The sequence below is a fragment of the Geotrypetes seraphini genome, chromosome 4 (assembly GCF_902459505.1).
Source record: "Geotrypetes seraphini chromosome 4, aGeoSer1.1, whole genome shotgun sequence".
NCBI classification, from domain to species: domain Eukaryota; kingdom Metazoa; phylum Chordata; class Amphibia; order Gymnophiona; family Dermophiidae; genus Geotrypetes; species Geotrypetes seraphini.
The window spans coordinates 322,526,188-322,545,193 of record NC_047087.1 but is presented as its reverse complement, the minus strand read 5'-3'; the positions used below and the strand labels follow the sequence as shown (position 1 = coordinate 322,545,193).

Below are 19,006 nucleotides of genomic sequence, written 5' to 3'. Positions count from 1 at the left end.
CCCATTATTTCTCCCCCTCCCTCCCACCCTCTGTGCACTTCTATACCAGGGCCCCCCCCAGCCCCGAAGGCCTGCATGTTTTCTCCCTTCTTCTTCCCTGTCTCACCTTCGAGATTTGGCCCGTCGTTCCCTCCCTCCCTCCATCCCAGGTTTCCAGTCTCATCTTCAAAGCAGCCTGCAAGAGGATCGCCAATTGGCTGTAGCAAACCTAGTAGGTTGCCTCAGCCTCCACAGCACGTTCCCTCTGCCACAGTCTCGCCCCTTCTCTGATGTATAGGATTGCGGCAGAGGGAACATGCTGTGGAGGTCGATGGCAGCCTGCTAGGTTCGCTACAGCCAACTGGCGATCCTCTTGCAGGCTGCTTTGAAGATGAGACCAAGAAGTTGAGATGGAGGGAGGGAAGGAACAGTCGGCCAAATCACAGACCAAATTGAATTACCCTGCGGGCCTGAGTTTGACACCCTTGCTCTAGACCAATGTTCTTCAACTGCCAGTCTGTGGACTGATACTGGTCCACAGAAATTTCCTGCCGGGCTGTGCAGGACCGGTGAGATCGGGGGGGGGGGGGGGTCTGATTCAGTACTTGCCTGCAACAGCGCAGCGATTCACTTCGACAGCCTTGGGGCTTTTGCTGAGTCACGGCCCGCCTCTGATGATGCAACTTCCTCTTTCCTCAGAGACTGGCGTGACCCATCAAAGGACCCAAGCCTGCTTAAGTAAATTGCTGCGCTTCTGCAGGCAAGTACTGAGAGCTACTGGGAGGGGAGCGAAGGGAAGGGGAGGAAGCCACTGTTGGAGGCTGGGAAGCCGCTGGACAAGGGAAAATAAAGGGAGAAGGAGAGATGTTGCTGGGAGGGGAAGAGGTAAAGGGAAGGGAAGAGAGTTACTGCTGGACAGGGGAGGAGGAAAAAAGGAAGGAAACAGCAGAGAAATTAGAGAAGGGGAAGGGGTCAGGGTGGAATGGAGAGATGAGATGGGGGAAAGGGGAGAGACAGAGGAATGAGAAGTAGAGAGACATTGATGCTGGGAAGGGGATCAGCGGAGAAATAAGGAGAGAGGGAAAAATATGCTAGATCTGGTGTAGGAGAGATAAAAATGAAGAGAGCAGAATAAATCATGCAAAAAGGAGAGGGGCGGAGGCTGGATGGAAAGGGGAGAGGGACATAGAAAGAAGGCAGATACTATATGGAAGGGAGAAAGGGAAGACAGTGGATGGAAGGGGCAGAGACAGTGGATTGAAGAGACAGAGAGGGCAGACGCTGGAAGGAAGAGAGTGAAAAAAAAGATGAAAGTAGAAACCAGAGACAACAAAAGATTTAAAAAAATAATTTTATTTCTATTTTGTGATTAGAATATATCAGATTTGAAATATGTATCCTGCTAGAGCTGGTGTTAGACATAACTAGGGACTGCAAAGCCCAGGCAATGCTTCTTTAGCTTCCAGCTGGCTTAGGGCTTTCTCTGACCAGGGGGCAGTTGTCCTAGTTGCACTCCCCTAACACTATTCCTGTCATGTGTGACTGCAGTATTCTGTTAGCATGATATTTCTGTGTAGCATGGCTTATTCAGTTTTCTTGATAGTAAGATATGTGAAGGGGAGGGGGAGACAGGGGTTTTGTTGTTCCTTGCTCTGTATTATTTGTATTTATAAAATGACAGAATATTGTTTCTTTTTATACTTTAATAAAATACGTTCAATATAAAATCATAACTGAGGCTTGTGCAGATGGGATCAGATGGTTTGTGGGGACCAAGCTTGCAGGGACGGGGTGGAGACGGGTTTTTAAAAAAAATTTCAGTCTTAGTTTGCCAGTCCACAAAATAATTATTTTATTTCCCCCGGTCCATAGGAGTAAAAAGTTTGAAGAACACTGCTCTAGAGTAGACCATAACCATGAATGTCAAATTCTCTTGCTGTGAGCCACATTGAGTCTATGTAGAAAATTATGGGATACAAGAAATTGTCTTATTGTTGTATTGTATTGTATGTTCTAAGTATCAATGAAGTTGTTCATTACAGGCCAGATTTTCAAAGGGAAGCTTTATATGAGACTGTCTTGCTCCTCACATGCTCCTTCAGGCAGTGTCTCCACCCTCACCACGTCTGCCCACCATCTGCCATTTCTTTTCCTCAGCTAACAGCGGGCAAGCCACCTTTCCCCTCCCTTTTTCCTCATCCTTTTCAATAACACCCATCCTCAGACCATTCAACAGTTCCACTAATTCTCGGCAGACCCTGCGGTCTGGCTGGGACGTAGAGTAGATTTCTTTTTTTCAGTAGGTAGGCAAAGAGCTGTGTGGTAGGTTTTACCTTCTTCAGGATTTGGGGAGAGGACTTTGGGATGCAGAGGTTATTGAAGACCTCACCTCATCCTGTGTGGTATGGGGTATAAGGAAGACTGCTTGTTCTTCTCTATGTGGAGAATGGAGGTTGGGATAGAGAAAAATGCAAGGCTGCACCCGGGACAAGATTTTATGCATAAAACGTTATATAAATGTTGTATTTATTCTGTTGATTACTTTAATTTTATAACAATTTTAGTTGAAAATAATTTGATAACCTGAAAATAAAAGGTAAAAGTGCATTTTGTAAGCTATTATAGCAAAGCTAATAGAGAGAGAGAGAATGACAGGGTGGCCCACATCACCTCTGACTCTTGTATCTGAGAACTCAACAATGCAGCAGGCAGCTCTTCAGGGACATCCAGACCAAATAGTCCCAAATTTTTCAATTCACACATTCTGGAAATTGTTTCAGGTAAACAGCAGCAGTCCTATTCACTCTGTCAGCACAGACAAGCACGATACAGATATTAACTGTTCCTCTATTATGGACTAATCTGTGCCAAGAGTGGCTTTGTAGCCAAACTTTACTGGGAGTCCCGACACGGGCCATGTTTCGACACAACCCCTATGTCAAGGGTCATTAATCTCTGTGTGTGAAAAATGCCTCTGATAGAAAAGCAGTGGTGATGGATTTTTCAGGTGTTCATTGAATTTTGACTATGGATAGAAAAGACATGTTAAAGGAGAAAGAGGTCCCTTTTTTTCCTAGTGGGAGGGAGGAGTGTATAAAAGGGGAGTGCAGACCACAATCCTGGCTTTGCGGTTGTTCCTTTCTCCCGCCAAAGCCCCAAGACCGACAGAGACTCCCAGGGAGATTTGGGAGGGAACTGAAGAGTAAACTAGAGTAGTCAAACCAGGGTGAATTGGAAGTGGCAAGGGGAAGTCTGTTGATGGAACTAAAGTGTCTGCTTTCATGCGGAATTCATTGTAAATACTTAAAGGCTCTTCTACAATCAAATTCAATAAAGTTCCAGTTTGGTTCACTTACACCTCGATCTTGGTGAGACCTCATCTTGAATATTGTGTTCAATTCTGGAGACCACATTATCAAAAAGATGTGCGGAGAATCGAGTCGGTTCAGCGAATTACCACCAGGATGGTCTCGGGATTCAAGAACCTCCCATGTGAGGAAAGACTGAATAAACTGCAACTATACTCGCTCGAGGAACGTAGAGAGAGGGGGGACATGATTGAGACTTTTAAATATATCACGGGCCGCATCGAGGTGGAAGATGATATCTTCTTTCTTAAAGGACCTTCAACCACAAGAGGTCATCCACTGAAAATCAAAGGTGGGCAATTTCATGGCGACACCAGGAAGTATTTCTTCACCGAAAGGGTAGTCGATCATTGGAATGAACTTCCATTGCAGGTGATTGACGCCAGCAGCGTGCTCGATTTCAAAAAGAAATGGGATATGTATGTGGGATCTCTAGCCGGGTGAAGTCTGGGGGTGGGTCATTGGCGTGGGCAGACTTGATGGGCTACAGCCCTTTTCTGCCGTCATATTCTATGTTTCTATGATCTCAGCTGTCATTTCATCCGAAGGAAGAGTGAAGAATTCAAATAGGGTGAATGAAACCCTCTGGCCTACCGGAGTGATCTGGCCTATGCCCAAGCTCAAGGGAATACTATGAGCAGAGGTTGTGTGTGATTCAAGACCTGGGAGTGTTCTCTGTTGTTGTGAAAAAAATCCACATCTTAACTTTTTATGAGCCCTGGTGCAGGGTGAGGTGAACAGCCGACCTGACCCCAAAGAGCTGGCTAGAGCCCTGCCACCAGGATTATATTAGTGATAAACCAGGTTGGTGTCCTGTGTTCTTTCTGTGCCAAAATGAATAGAGGACACCACCCTGACAGTGTAACTGAGATTGATAATCCCTGATGCAGGCGTTCTGCTGAAACACGGCCTGTGTCGGGACCCTCATTAACCCACTCTTGGAGGCCCTTTGTGCTTTCTTGTTTGGCTTTGTTTTCTGCACCTTTGTTGCTAATGTGAATGAGCCCTGTAGTTCCTCATCAAGCTTGTTACAGAAATTCTGAGAATACCCTAAGTTCCTGAATTCCACGTATAGGCGTCGGAACAGGGGAGGTCACAAGGGCCATGGCCTCCCCAAAAATAGGCGATCAATGGTTGGTGTCCGCCCTCCCACCAGTTTTCCAATGTTGTACTTTATATCTTTAGGGAAGCCACCCCGCAGTGTCAACGAGTAGGCCTTCCCCGGAACCCTTCAGTCTACTTCCGGGGGCAGGCCTCCTTACTGATTCTGTGTGACAGCTGCCCCTAAGATTTAAAGTACAATATCGGGAGGAGGTGGAGTCGGGAGCTGTTGACAGGCTGTGCCACAGGATTTCGCTGGGGCTAGGGCGGAGCTCGTGGGCCCCCCAAACCAAATAGCATTCCGCTGCTTATGGTTCCACGGACAAAAGAGTGCTGCAACTCAATACAGTACACAGGAAACTGGAGTTTTCCTCTAATACTTTCTGCTAATGCTTGCAGTGTCTGGGTCCAAGTTCCTGCACCAACTTAGGGGCCAGTGTAAAAAATCCTGGGAGCAGGGCATGTGAGAACCAGCTCACATCTCATTTTAAGGCTCCATTTCCTGTGGGACCACAGTCAATGCAATGTCCTCGTTGCCTCTGCGGACCACCAATCGCAGTACGTCGTTCTTCTTAATGGCATTGCTGACATCATTGGCTGAACTCACCATCTCCCCATCAATGCTTATAATCACATCATGCTCCTTCAGCCCCGCTCTGAAAAAAGGAAGGGACCAGAATAGAGTTACACACACAGCACCCACAACAAATACTGCATCCATATAAGTAGGGTGAAGGGCTCTGACTTTGGAGGGAAAAGGGTTGCCTGCCTTGGACAGCATGCAGACATAAGACAAGACCCAGACCTAAAGCCGGCCTCCAGCCTGCCATCTCTCTGGACTGAGCACATATTCCTCCCTCTTCCGGCTCTTTGTGCACTCACTCAATTTCTTCCCACCCTGCCACAAGGTCTCCTCCAGCTGTGCTTATTGGATCAGGGCTTCCTTCTTGCACTTCTGGAGGCAGCAGGGTAGAGATGTGAATTCATTAAGTTTCAAGTTTATTATGGATTTGATTAATCGCTTATTCAAAATTCTAAGCGATGTACAAAACAGTAAAATTACAAATTTCTGGGGGAAACAAACCAAATAAATACGACTAACCTGACAGAACATATAACACAAAATGAAAAAATGGGGAAAGAAATACAAGTTATTGATAGTAAATAAGACAAGTAAGGGAAAAAACAATAGGAGGGGGGAGAGCAGTGGGCTTCAAAAAAATTAAGAAATAAGATTCAATTAAGGCTTCTAATCTAGATTTCTAGCCGTCAAATGCATCTTTAAAAAGAAAGCATTTTAACTTGCTCATGAATCTGTCTAAATTGCGTTCTTCCCATAAGTAAATAGGGAGGGAATTCCATATTTGGGGGGTTGTGACAGAAAAGATGAATTGCTGCCGTGTATTAACTATTAATCGATGTTTGTCATTAGACCTGAGTAATCTGATATATTCTAATCACAAAATAGAAATAAAATTATTTGTTTCTACCTTTTGTTGTCTCTGGTTTCTGCTTTCATCTTCTTTTCACTCTCTTCCTTCCAGCGTCTGCCCTCTCTGTCTCTTCAATCCAGCATCTGCCCCTTCCATCTACTGTCTGACCTCTCCCCCTTCCATATGGTATTTGTCTTTTTTCTATGCCCCCCTCCCCTTTCCGTCCAGCCTATGCCCCTCTCCTTTTTACATGATTCATTCCAGCTTCACTGCTCTCTTCATTTTTATCTCTCCTACACCAGATCTAGCATCTTTGTCCCTCTCAATTTCTCTGCTGACCCCCCTTCCCATCTCATTCCTGTCTCTCCCCTTCCCCTCCTCTAATCTCCCTGCAAGCTGTTTCCTTCCTTTTTTATTCTCCCTTCCCTCCTCCCCCTGTCCAGCAGTAACTCTCTTCCCTTTCCTTTCCCTCCTCCCCTCTCAGCAGCATCTCTCCTTCTCCCTCCCTCCAGGTCCAGTAGCAGCTGTCCCTTTTTTCCCCTTGCCCAGCAGCTTCCCAGACTCCTTTCCCTCCCCCCCCAGCAGCATCTTTCCTTCTCCCTCTCTAGGTCCAGTAGCAGCTATCCCTTTTTCACCATGCCCAGCAGCTTCCCAGACTCCTTTCCCTCCTCCCCTCCCAGCAGCATCTCTCCTTCTCCCTCTCCAAGTCTAGTAGCAGCTATCCCTTTTTTTTCACCATGCCCAGCAGCTTCCCAGACTCCTTTCCCTCCTCCCCTCCCAGCAGCATCTCTCCTTCTCCCTCTCCAGGTCCAGTAGCAGCTGTCCCTTTTCCCCCTTGCCCAGCAGCTTCCCAGACTCCTTTCCCTCCTCCCCTCCCAGCAGCATCTCTCCTCCCTCTCCAGGTCCAGTAACAGCTGTCTCCTTTTTTTTTCACCATGCCCAGCAGCTTTCTCCCCTCCCAGCAACTCTCCTTACTTGCCAGCGGGTCCTTTGTTGGGTCGCACCGCCTCTGAGGAAAGCGGAAGTTGTATCATCAGAGGCGGCCCGAATCAGCAAAAGCTCCAAGGCTTCCTTCCTGAATCGCTGCGCTTGTAAGGAGAGCGGCTGGGAGGGAAGAAAGCACAGTCTGAGGCTCCCCATTATCTCTCCGGCCCTGCGCGAACTACAGCTCCTCGATCTTGCTGGTCCTGTGTGGACCGGCAGGAAATTGAAGATGTTGATCTCGCCGGTCCTGCGTGGACCGGCAGGAATTTTCTGTGGACCGACACCGGTCCGTGAACCAGCGGTTGAAGAACTGTGTGTTAAGTGACTTAGGGCATAAGAATTTCGAAACTGAACGAATTTGACGTAGTCTAAAGAAGGTTGATTTAACAATACTACTAATATGTTCATGATAAGTTAGTTTGTAATCAAAAATAACCTCTAGGATCTTAATGCTACTGATCGACTGAAGGATGGAACCCTTGATAGTAATTGGGAACTTGAGCTTAGGATCATCTTTCCAGGGGAAGAGCATAACAATTGATTTATTAACATTGAGAGCTAATCTATTAGCATCAAGCCATTGGTGAATCTGTTCGAGTTTCTTATTGATTGCTGTTGTTTCAAGAGGGTTATTGGAGTCTAACGGGTGTAAAAGCTGAATATCATCTGCGTAAGCGAATACATTAAAGCCAATGGATTGGCAGAGAGTCATCAGGGGTGCAAGAAAAATATTAAATAAAAGAGGTGAGAGAATGGACCCTTGGTGAATACCATGTGTTGCTGAGAAACATTCTGAGGTACTATTGTTGAAAGACACAATCGAGGATCGATTAGAGAAACAGGATCTAAACCAAGAGAGGACCTGATCCGTGATGCCAATAGTCTGTAGTCTTTCTAAAAGGAGGTTATGATCAATTGTGTCAAAAGCAGATGAGAGATCAATAGATATTAGGAGAACAGATTTGTGATGATCCAGGTAGTAAAGTATGGAGGTAAACATGCCAATTAAGGAGTGTTCCGTAGAATGATGCTGCCTGAAGCCTGTTTGATTTGGATGTAAAATGTTGGGTTTTTCTATGAATTCAGATATTTGATTGAATACCACCTTCTCAGTCAACTTTGCTAGGAAGGGGATATTTGCGATTGGTCTGTAATTTGATTTGACAGGCCTTTAAAAACTTAATGCAATACTAAATCTTTTGCATATATTTTTAAGCCTATGAATTAACACGTTAATTCAATTAACATGAGTTAAAATGTTCACAAATTAGAAAAAACTTACTGAAATGACTCAAAAATGAATCAAGAATTTTCCGTGCATCTCCCTACAGTGGTATACGCCTGCCTTTTGGAGCTATTTGCATGTTTACACATCTTTTTCCTGCTGTCCTTCCTTTCTGAAATTGGTAGAGGTCAGGGTAGGTTCAAGGAGATGACAAAATACAGAGGGAAAAGCAGGGTTGGGAAGAAAAAGTGGGGTAGATATGAGTATAATGGGGACTGAAAAGAGAAGACTGAGGGCTGACAGGAAAGAGAGATGGAAAGCATTGAAGGACTAGGAATTTCCACCTGTCCCCAAGTATCACTCATCTACTTACAAATACCTGTAAGCTCTTTGGGGTTGGGAGGTTAGTAATGGTGATCTACATTTGCAGTTTGATTCAGGCCCCTACCTCATATTGCATGTTCTGGAATATGTATCATGGGAAAACAGCAAGAGGGGAAGGCTGCAGATAGCAAGAAGACTTAAGAGATGGTACAGAAGGAGAGAAGAGAGCATTGTGGGATCACTATTGCAGGAAGAAGGGGGAGAGCATAGATGGAGAGAAAAGCACACGAGGAGTGTGTGGGAAAAGAGTGCAGAAGGTGGGGAAGGAAAAATGCCCAAAATGAGGTCAGGAGGAAAAGAGAGCCAAGAACGAAGGGAAGAAATCTCTAGGAGAAAACCAACTAAACGAAAAAAGACAAAGACAAGTCAGGAAAGAAAACAAAACCAGAGAGAACTGAAATAAGAAAAAAGAGTAGCCGAGTCAAGAAATGAAGCCCAAAACAACCAAGACCAAACTTTTATGGGCTGCAAAAACTACGGATGACCAACCACCACCACCACAGACATCAGAGTCTTTGCAGGCTCTGAGCATTGAAGTTAGAGCGAATGGGAAGACAGTTGGTTCTCAGTCCTCGACACTGGAAAGAGGCTCCAGCAATACTCGTAAGCTCCCCTGCCTTAGGTTTCTCACTCTCCTGTCCTGGGAAGATGGTTGGGGCCCAAGATCAGAGTACTTAGGTCATCAGGACTGGCAGACTCTTGGGATTAAAGCAAGCTTTAAATTTGAGAGAAGCAAAAAAGGAGAATTATTGAAGAGGAGTTTTTATCTGATTCTCATCAAAAGGTCTGACTTCCTAACTGATGTTTTCCTGTTTTCGCCCTGCATTTATAAGCCAATTTCAATGGCAGCCTGACTTGAAAAATTGAAAAAAAAATGCTTCTAAAGAAACAGTTCTATACTTATTAATACAAAAGCATTGCCTTACTGGGTCTATTAAGCTCAGTATCCCATTTCAACCAGTGGCCAAGCCAGGTCACAAGAAGCTGGCAAGATCCCATAAGAGTAAAACAGATTTTATGCTGCTTATCCCAGCCATAAACAGTAGATTTTCCAGTGTTGATTATGGATTTAAGAAATTTGTCCAAACCATTTTTAAACCCTGCTATGCTAACCACTTTTACCACATTCTCTAACAACAAATTCCAGAGTTTAATTATATGTTGAGTGCATTCAAATATTTCTCCAATTTGTTTTACATTACTACTTAGCTTCATTGTATGCCCCTTACTCCTTGAATTTTTGGAAAGAGTAAACAAGTGATTCATGTCTACTCATTCCATGCCACTAAAAATTTTATAGGCCCCTTAACCTATCTCCCCTCAGCTGTCTCTTTTTCAAAGTGAAGAGCCCTAGCCTCTTTAGCCTTACCACTAAAACTCTAGCTCTTTAGAAGATGTCACTAAAACATCAGTATTTAGCACAGAAAAGTACTGATTTCTGCTTCGAAAGTAATCTCAAAAAGGAAGAGGACAGCCCCAAATGGGAGCAGCAGAGGCTGATTTCCAGTCAACCCATAAATCCCTCCCCCCCCCCCCACTTACGCTGCAGCAGGAGTATTGGGCATGACTTCAATGACGTAGGTCCCAGATGTGATATCTGGGAAGTCTTTCAGGTGTTCCTTCAGGTCTTTGACCTTGCTGGAAATAGAGAATGAGAAAATCAATTGCAGAGTGAAAGGCTCACCAAGTCTTCACAAATTTATGTTCTGCGTTTCTTGATATCATTAAGATGCTTATAGTGATCTCCTTACATAGTAACATATAGTAACATAGTAACATAGTAGATGACGGCAGATAAAGACCCGAATGGTCTATCCAGTCTGCCCAACCTGATTCAATTTAAATTTTTTTTTTTTTTTCTTCTTAGCTATTTCTGGGCAAGAATCCAAAGCTTTACCCGGTACTGTGCTTGGGTTCCAACTGCCGAAATATCTGTTAAGACTTACTCCAGCCCATCTACACCCTCCCAGCCATTGAAGCCCTCCCCTGCCCATCCTTACATGTGTTCTGTGACTGCTATACCTTTATATTCACTTCAGGTATGGCAATAACATGCATATTCTATGGACACCATTTACAGTTGTCATCCATACCCTATGGCCATGCGCTGTGCTCATTTACTCCAGGTCTAATGACATCATTTATATCTAATGGCCTCCCTGCTTCTATATCCAATGGCCATGCTATTTGCTGACTCACTTGAAAGATATCACATATCATCTACAGCTGCCAGGCTTCAGACTCACTTTCTCCAAGCTCAGTGGCATTACACATATTCTACAGTCATGCTTCATGCGCATTTGCTCCAGCCATGTTTAAGGTAAATCATATGTCGAAGGGCATTTTCAATATGATATCCAAGCCAAATTTCAATATGATATCCAAGCCAAATTTCAATATGATATCCAAGTCAAATTATGTAAAAAAAAAAAAAAAAAATTATCCAAAAATGCAGTGCCACATATGATCTTTTTTGAACTACAAAAACATCTGTCTTTTTGGCTTGAAAATCACCAAGTTTTAGATGGTTTTGCGTTCAATGTGTCTTTGGGAATAACCCACAAAAACAAGCCCTTGGCATGTCTGGGGGCCGGAGCAGCCTAGGGGGCCCTGCAGTGAACTTCACATCACATCATGACCTCCTTATGCCTGAAGGTGCCACCTATATGTGGGTTCAGAAGTATTTTGTGGTTTTGGGGGCACTCACACTTTCCATTACAAGTGTAGCAGCGAGAGGGGGATATGGGCCTGGGTCCACCGACCACTAGGCTCCTCCATAAAGAATTGAACATAAGAATTGCCGCTGCTGGGTCAGGCCAGTGGTCCTCCCTCCCTCCCTTCATGCTGTTTCTCCAGCTCCCTCCCTTCCCTCCTCCAACACTGCTTCACCTCATGACCTCTCTAGCTCACGACTCCCTACCTACCTCCTCCCCGGCCCCAGATGCTGTAATTGAATCCTGAAGCAGCAATGAGGTAAGCCTTCTACCTCTGGCCTGCCCAGGAAGCTGATTCTCTGCAAGTCCCGCCTGCAAGTCCCACAGGGACAGGAACTCATAGGGATAGGGATGAATGGCCATTATCTCTGATCGATCTTTGGCTTATCAAGCAGGTAAAGTTCAAGTATGGTTAGATGACTTGATTCAACAATCTGCATCTTATTGCACCTTTAGAAAATTGGTTAAGAGTTATTTGTTCAAAAAATGTATTACTTGATTGATGACTATGTCCAAGTTCTTACTGTATTTCTCATTATTGAACTATTCTACTGCCTTTCTATGTGCTTTGTATCATCTCTGGAATGTCCAGTCCTCTTTATTCTGTGAACCGCCTAGAACCTTTTGGGTGTTGGCGGTATAGAAAAATAAAGTTATTATTATTATTATAGGACCTGGTAAGTACTGTGACTTGCACCTCTTAGGGAGGTGGGAGGGGGTCAGTCACCACTGGGGAAGTAAGGGAGGGCCATATCTTTATCCTTCTAGTGGTCATCTGATGAATTGGGCACCTTTTTGTTATTGAAACAAGTCTAACCAAAACCAATGTTTTTTCCCCAATGGTCCAATGTCACAGAAGAGCGTCAAAATCGTACGTCTGTCCTAGTCCCACCCAAAACATGCCCCCTTGAGATTTAGAGAAACTTGTTAGAAAAACGTCTTAAAAATGAGACTCACCCGGGGCTCAATGGCATCATGCGGATTCCAATGTATTTCTTTTTGGTAACCGTTTTCCCTGTTTGAAAATCAAAGCAGAATACAGGATCGGTCATTTCACTGGACAGAGACATTGCTTAGGTACAGAAAAGAAAGAGGAGCCTAAGTGGGGAAAGGGGGGGAGCGATCCGCCCCAAGTGTCCTCCTCTCTGCCCTTCCCGACCCCCCTGCCTCCCTTCTACATCATGAACTTGGCTCTCTTTGACATCACTTCTGGGCCCCACGTCTAGAAAGTGACATCAGAGGGAGAGCCGACATGACGCGGACAGAAAGTTCGTGATGCTGCTCGTATTGGAAAAATTAAAGAGGTACAGGGCAAGGGAAAGGGGGTGCGTGTGACAGGGAGAGTTGGGAAGAGGAACCATCCTCACTACGCCACTGCATCCAGCTAACTTCACAATAGATGCGATGAGGAGGAGGGAGACCAGTGATATGCTGGGTCTGCCGCATCTCTTATGCCCAAGGACCCGTTGCTGAAGCGTGCTACCTCCAATATACCGCATCACAAAGGTCCGTCTATCCACTCCGCCCAAGAAGGTGGCCAGAGTTGAATCTGGCACTGCACAAGGTCCAGTTCATTGGCAATGCTGCTTTCATAGCCCAGCTCAGAAGGGCCCAGTCATCCTTTGGGGCACATCCCAGCATGTCACTGGTTTCCCTTTGCATTTTCTCATCCATTATTTCACTGTCTGATATTCCTAATCCTCAGCAGTAAAATTGCCACACGCAGGGGACTTTTTCCAACTGCAGTTTTCAAGTCTTTTTCTACAGTGTTCTCAGGCTGAAAAAAACAAACTTCTAAATCTCTCAAAAGAGCCAATAATTGTTCTCTGCTCTTGGTAGGGGGCGGAGTCTTTTCAGAAGAGCCAATGGTAGCTTTCTGCTCTTGGCAGGGGGAGGAGGCTTTTCAGAAGAGCCAATGGTAGCTCCCTGCTCTTGGCAGGGGGGGGGCGGAGTCTTTTCAGAAGAGCCAATGGTAGCTCCCTGCTCCTGGCAGGGGGAGGAGTCTTTTCGGAAGAGCCAATGGTAGCTTTCTGCTCTTTGTAGTGGGAAGAGTCCACATGGTGTGCATGACATCAGAAACAATAGCAGCTCTCTGCTGAAATTCTGCACTGTGAAACCTTTGAAAGATTCATTGAACATTGGAATCCCCCATCATCCCACAGAAATCAATCAGAATTATTTTCCTCTCCAGGTTACTGGCTTCAGCAGTTCTGTAAAGCTGCTTGAATTGAGGATTTTGTATATTCGCTTAAGGGAGATAGTTCTAATGTGGAATTCATGGCTCTGAAAACTCAAAGAAGAGGATTTTTGTGCTTTGAGAGTCACAGCATGAGATGCTATTCCCTTAGGATTTCTGTTGTTCTTCTTGTTGGAAGACCCTTCTACAGAGGCTTCCATACTGCGGAACGTCCAGAAAGGCTCTGCTTAATGCTAGGGGTAATCGCACAATGTCAGAAACAAAAAATCTTGCTCAACGAGAATCAACATCTCAAAATAATAATAATTTATTTTTGTATACCGCTATACCAGAAAAGGTTCAAAGCGGTTCACAATGAGATAAAATACATACAATCAATAAAATTGAAATGACATAATAAAAACAATCAATTAAAATTGGAATACATCAGTTAAGAAACCTAAGTGAGTTAAACAGTTGTAATACTAGGATATAGACATGTCAAACAGACAGGTAACTATAGGAAGGAAAAAAGCCTCAGAACTGATGAGGTTAATACCTGCAATTATGTAGGAGATTGGTTGGCATTAAAAAAAACCCCAGTGCTAGCTCTTCTCCCACAACTGTGTCTCAGATATATTGTTAATATCTATTCAAAAGGGGAAGGGGCCTGAGATCCCCGTGCGTTGTAAGTATGGCAACTGAATAACCGCACTGGAAAGGGAAGTCACTGCATTGGCCCCACACCTGCTCCTGCCTAGTATGAATAGTTCGAAGCTGGCTTATACTCTAATATATTGTGCTCTTGGAAACACTTTACTTATCAGGAATCAGAGTAATGCAAAGAACTTAGCCTAGGCAGGGTTCAGTCATGCACCGGAGGCGCACCGACCCTCCCGCCGTCCCCGCTGGTCCACCCCCGCCAACAGAAGCCAGCTGGCGCCAGGGCAATGGACTCCACAGCGTCACTTTCTTTGCCTATATGAGCGTAAAAAGTAACGCAGCCACACAGCGAAACGCCAGCCAGCCTCTGCCGGCAAAAGTGGACCAGCAAAGACAGCAGGAGAATGAACACACCTCCAGCACATAACCGAACCCTGCCTAAGCCAACCTCCCTGCATTACTCTGGCTCTTGATAAACTTAGACAACAAATGCAATGATATACTAAACCAGGGGTAGGCAATTAAATGGTAAAGTGAGTAATGAACCTCAACCCCCCAGCCACGTATTGCTGGGCTGATGAATCTTATTTACTCACTAAAGCTGCTGTTTCAATGCTAATCCATCCAATCACAAACACTTTTGATCTGACTCGCATCGAAAGAAGCCACCAAAAGTGCTTGTTCCATGCTTGGGCTTTTTGGAAAATGCTGAAGCTGCAATGACAAAGCGGATGGAAGTGAAACGGTTGAAGTGTGAAGTCTTTGAGACGGATTAGCATTGAAACAGCAGCTTTAGTGAGTAAATAAGATTCATCAGCCCAGCAATACGTGGCTGGGGGTTTGAGGTTCATTACTCACTTTACCATATGATTTTGAGACATTAATGCTAGACGTCCAGATGTTTGTTTTTTTTAAACTGAGGGAGTCTGTCTGGCTATCTTGACTCCTCCACTTACCTCGTTCCCAGCCCAGCTGGTGAGCAGCAACAAGGTGAACTTACTGCCACTGGCATGACCCAGAAGCCACCTCTCTGGATGGGTTTCAGGGGGGTCCGTGAGGGTCGGATGAAAACTAACATTTATATTCACTATACACCCGGGTACTGTTGATCTTTCTCGCAGATAACGAGAGAGCAGATGTAGTAGTGGATCTGTTTTCTATTTTTTAATGAGTTTATAATGAGTGGCCTTTAATTTTGCATAAAAAAGAGTGGCTTTCTTTTAGATTGTTTACTTTAAAGTTTAATCATTCTTTGTGTATTAGAGAATAACGCAGGGACAGGGAGGGCAAAATGGGAGGAGGTGTAGCATTATATACTAAAGATGACATTAAGGTCACCAGAATCACAGATGTCCACTACACTGGGGAATCCCCTTGGGTAAATTTGGCCAGAGGGAAGGACAAATGCCTGTATCTTGGCGTAATATACAGACCCCCAAGACAACAGGATGACCTAGATATGGAATTAATCGGAGATATAGAGAATATCACCTTGCATGGGGACACAGTATTGTTAGGTGACTTCAACATGCCTGATGTGGATTGGGACACGCTTTCATCTGCTTCCGGCAGCAGCAGGAGGCTATTAAACTCTATGAAGGGAGCAAGACTCAGGCAACTGGTGTTGGAACCAACAAGGGATCAGGCAGTACTGGACCTGATACTTACCAATGGAGAAAGTGTCACAGAGGTCTCGGTGGGAGACACATTGGCTTCCAGTGACCACAACATGGTATGGTTCAATCTCAGGAAAGGTTTCACTAAATCTACCACGCTGACCAAGGTCCTCAAATTCAAGGACACAAACTTCCAAGACATGGGAGACTTCGTTCACCAGGTGCTACAAAGCCAAGCAGAAACCGACAACGTGGAAGAAATGTGGTCGACTTTGAAAGCCACCATACAGGAAGCAACAAACCGCTATGTTAAATCATTAAGTAAACAGAGTAGGAACAGTGGTTCTCTACGGAGATCTCGGACCTCATCAAGGAGAAGAAAAAAGCATTCATCTCTTACAAACAATCAGAGAAACAGGACTCTAGGGAAGTCTATCTGGCCAAGTCAAAAGCCGTCAAAACAGCAGTTAGGGAGGCCAAATTCCGCATGGAGGAGTCTCTAGCAAAGAACATCCAGAAAGGAGATAAATCTTTCTTCAGGTATAACAGTGACAGAAATAAGAACTCAGGCGGGATAGTACGTCTCAGAAAACCAGACGGTGACTATGTAGAGAAGGACTCGGAAAAAGCCCAACTGTTAAATGAATACTTCTGCTCGGTCTTCACCCGCGAGCGCCGGGAATCGACCCTCAGCTACAGATAAGGGTTGAATCAGTTGACCCGTTTAGTAATTTCAAGTTTACACCCAGCAGCGTCTACTGCGAGCTGTCAAAGATCAAGGTTAACAAGGCAATGGGACCTGACAACCTACACCCCAGGGTGCTCAGGGAGTTGTGTGATGTCTTGGCGGAACCGCTATCCGCGCTCTTCAATCTCTCCCTTAGTACAGATAATGTCCCGATGGACTGGAAGACAGCTAACGTCATTCCACTCCACAAGAAAGGCTCCAGGATGGAGATAGCAAATTACAGACCAGTGAGCCTCACATCATAAGAACATAAGAACATAAGAAATGCCATCTCCGGATCAGACCTTCGGTCCATCAAGTCCGGCGATCCGCACACGCGGAGGCCCTGCCAGGTGTACACCTGTCGTAATTTATAGTCCACCATATCCTTACATGCCTCTCTTAAGGAGATATGCATCTAGTTTGCTCTTGAAGCCTAGGACGGTCGATTCCGCAATAATCTCATCTGGGAGGGCATTCCAGGTGTCAACCACTCTCTGAGTGAAGCAGAACTTCCTGACATTAGTCCTGAACCTGTCCCCCCTTAGCTTCATTACATGTCCTCTAGTCCGTGTCAAATTGGACAACGTAAATAATCTTCTCTGCTCTATTTTGTCGATTCCTTTCAGTATTTTGAAGGTCTCGATCATATCCCCACGCAGTCTCCTTTTCTCAAGGGAGAATAATCCTAGTGTTATAAGTCTGTCCTCGTATTCCAGTTTTTCCATACCCTTCACCAGTTTTGTTGCTCGTCTCTGCACCCTCTCCAGCAGTTTTATATCCTTCTTTAGGTAGGGAGACCAATGTTGGACGCAGTATTCCAAGTGTGGTCTGACCATTGCCCTATAAAGCGGCATTATAACTTTCTCCGATCTACTCGAGATTCCTTTCTTTATCATGCCCAACATTCTATTTGCCTTCTTTGCCGCTGCCGCACATTGTGCCGACGGCTTCAGGGTCCTATCTATCAGTACACCCAGGTCCTTTTCTTGTTCACTCTTCCCCAGAGTTGCACCTGACATTGTATACTCGTATTCCTTATTCTTATTTCCTAAATGCATTACCTTGCATTTCTCCACATTGAACTTCATCTGCCATTTCTCCGCCCATGTTTCTAACCGACACAAGTCGCTCTGGAGTTTCTCTCTATCCTCATGCGATCTGATCGCCCGGCATAGTTTTGTATCGTCTGCAAACTTGATGATCTCACTGGATGTTCCTTCCTCCAGATCATTGATATAAATATTAAAAAGGATCGGCCCAAGTACCGAGCCCTGGGGTACACCACTAGTCACTTTCTCCCAGTCGGAGAACTTCCCATTTATGCCCACTCTCTGCTTTCGGTTTTCCAGCCATTTGCCTATCCATCTTTGTATATCCCCCTCTATGCCATGGCTTTGTAGTTTCCTGAGAAGTCTTTCATGTGGAACTTTGTCGAACGCTTTCTGGAAGTCCAAGTATATTATGTCCACCGGCTTCCCACTATCAATTTGCTCGTTCACGGTCTCAAAAAATTGGAGTAAATTCGTCAAACATGATTTCCCTTTCCTGAATCCGTGTTGACTGGGTTTCATCAAGTCGTGTGCGTCAATAGTGAGCAAACTAATGAAAACTCTAATCAAACGCCAATTGGATGCGATCCTGAACGAGGAGAATCTACGGGATCCCCGTCAACATGGATTTACTAAGGGGAGATCCTGCCAATCCAACCTGACCAGCTTCTTTGACTGGGTGACGAGGAAGCTGGATGTTGGGGAGTCCCTGGACATCGTATACCTGGACTTCAGTAAAGCATTTGATAGCGTACCACACCACAGGTTGCTGAGCAAGATGAGTTCTATAGGATTGGGCGACACATTGACGAAATGGGTTGGGAACTGGCTTGGAGGCAGGGTTCAGAGGGTAGTGGTGAACAGCACCCCCTCCGAAATGATGGAGGTAATCAGTGGAGTGCCGCAGGGCTCGGTCCTGGGCCCGATCATATTCAACATCTTTATAAGAGACTTGGCAGAAGGGCTGCGAGGTAAAATAACATTATTCGCCGATGACGCCAAACTAAGCAATGTAGTGGGCAAAAGCACAACAGACATAAATTCAATGTCCGACAACATGATGCACGACCTACTCCTACTGGAGCGCTGGTCTAGGTCCTGGCAACTCAGCTTCAATGCCATAAAATGCAAAGTCATGCAACTGGGCAGCCAAAATCCATGCACGACTTACACCCTTAATGGCGAGATCCTAACAAGAACTGAAGCAGAACGAGACTTAGGGGTGATCGTCAGTGAGAACATGAAGACCGCCAATCAAGTGGAGAAAGCTTCATCCAAGGCAAGGCAAATCAAATCATAGGTTGCATACGCAGGATTTTCATCAGCCGTAAGCCTGAAGTCATTATGCCATTGTATAGATCCATGGTGAGGCCCCACCTGGAATACTGTGTGCAATTCTGGAGGCCGCATTACCGTAAGATTGTGCTGAGACTGGAGTCGGTCCAGAGAATGGCCACCCGGATGGTCTCGGGACTCAAGGATTTCCCATACGAGGAACGGCTAGATAAGTTGCAGCTGTACTCACTCGAGGAACGCAGAGAGAGGGGTGACATGATCGAGACATTCAAGTATCTCACGGGCTGC

The 19,006-nt window shown here is 45.2% G+C and overlaps 1 protein-coding gene across 1 annotated transcript in view; it reads right to left on the bottom strand.

The window, feature by feature from the left end:
* Positions 1–4,324: 4,324 nt before the first annotated feature.
* The window catches only part of HTRA1 (HtrA serine peptidase 1), a 58,404-nt gene continuing 43,722 nt past the window's right edge, over positions 4,325–19,006 (bottom strand). The window contains exons 7-9 of the mRNA XM_033942307.1: positions 12,146–12,203; positions 10,017–10,112; positions 4,325–5,104 (exon numbers count right to left, since the gene is read on the bottom strand). Coding sequence (XP_033798198.1) covers positions 4,936–5,104; positions 10,017–10,112; positions 12,146–12,203 — 323 coding nt within the window. The 3' untranslated portion in view covers positions 4,325–4,935. The remainder of the gene's footprint in view (positions 5,105–10,016; positions 10,113–12,145; positions 12,204–19,006) is intronic.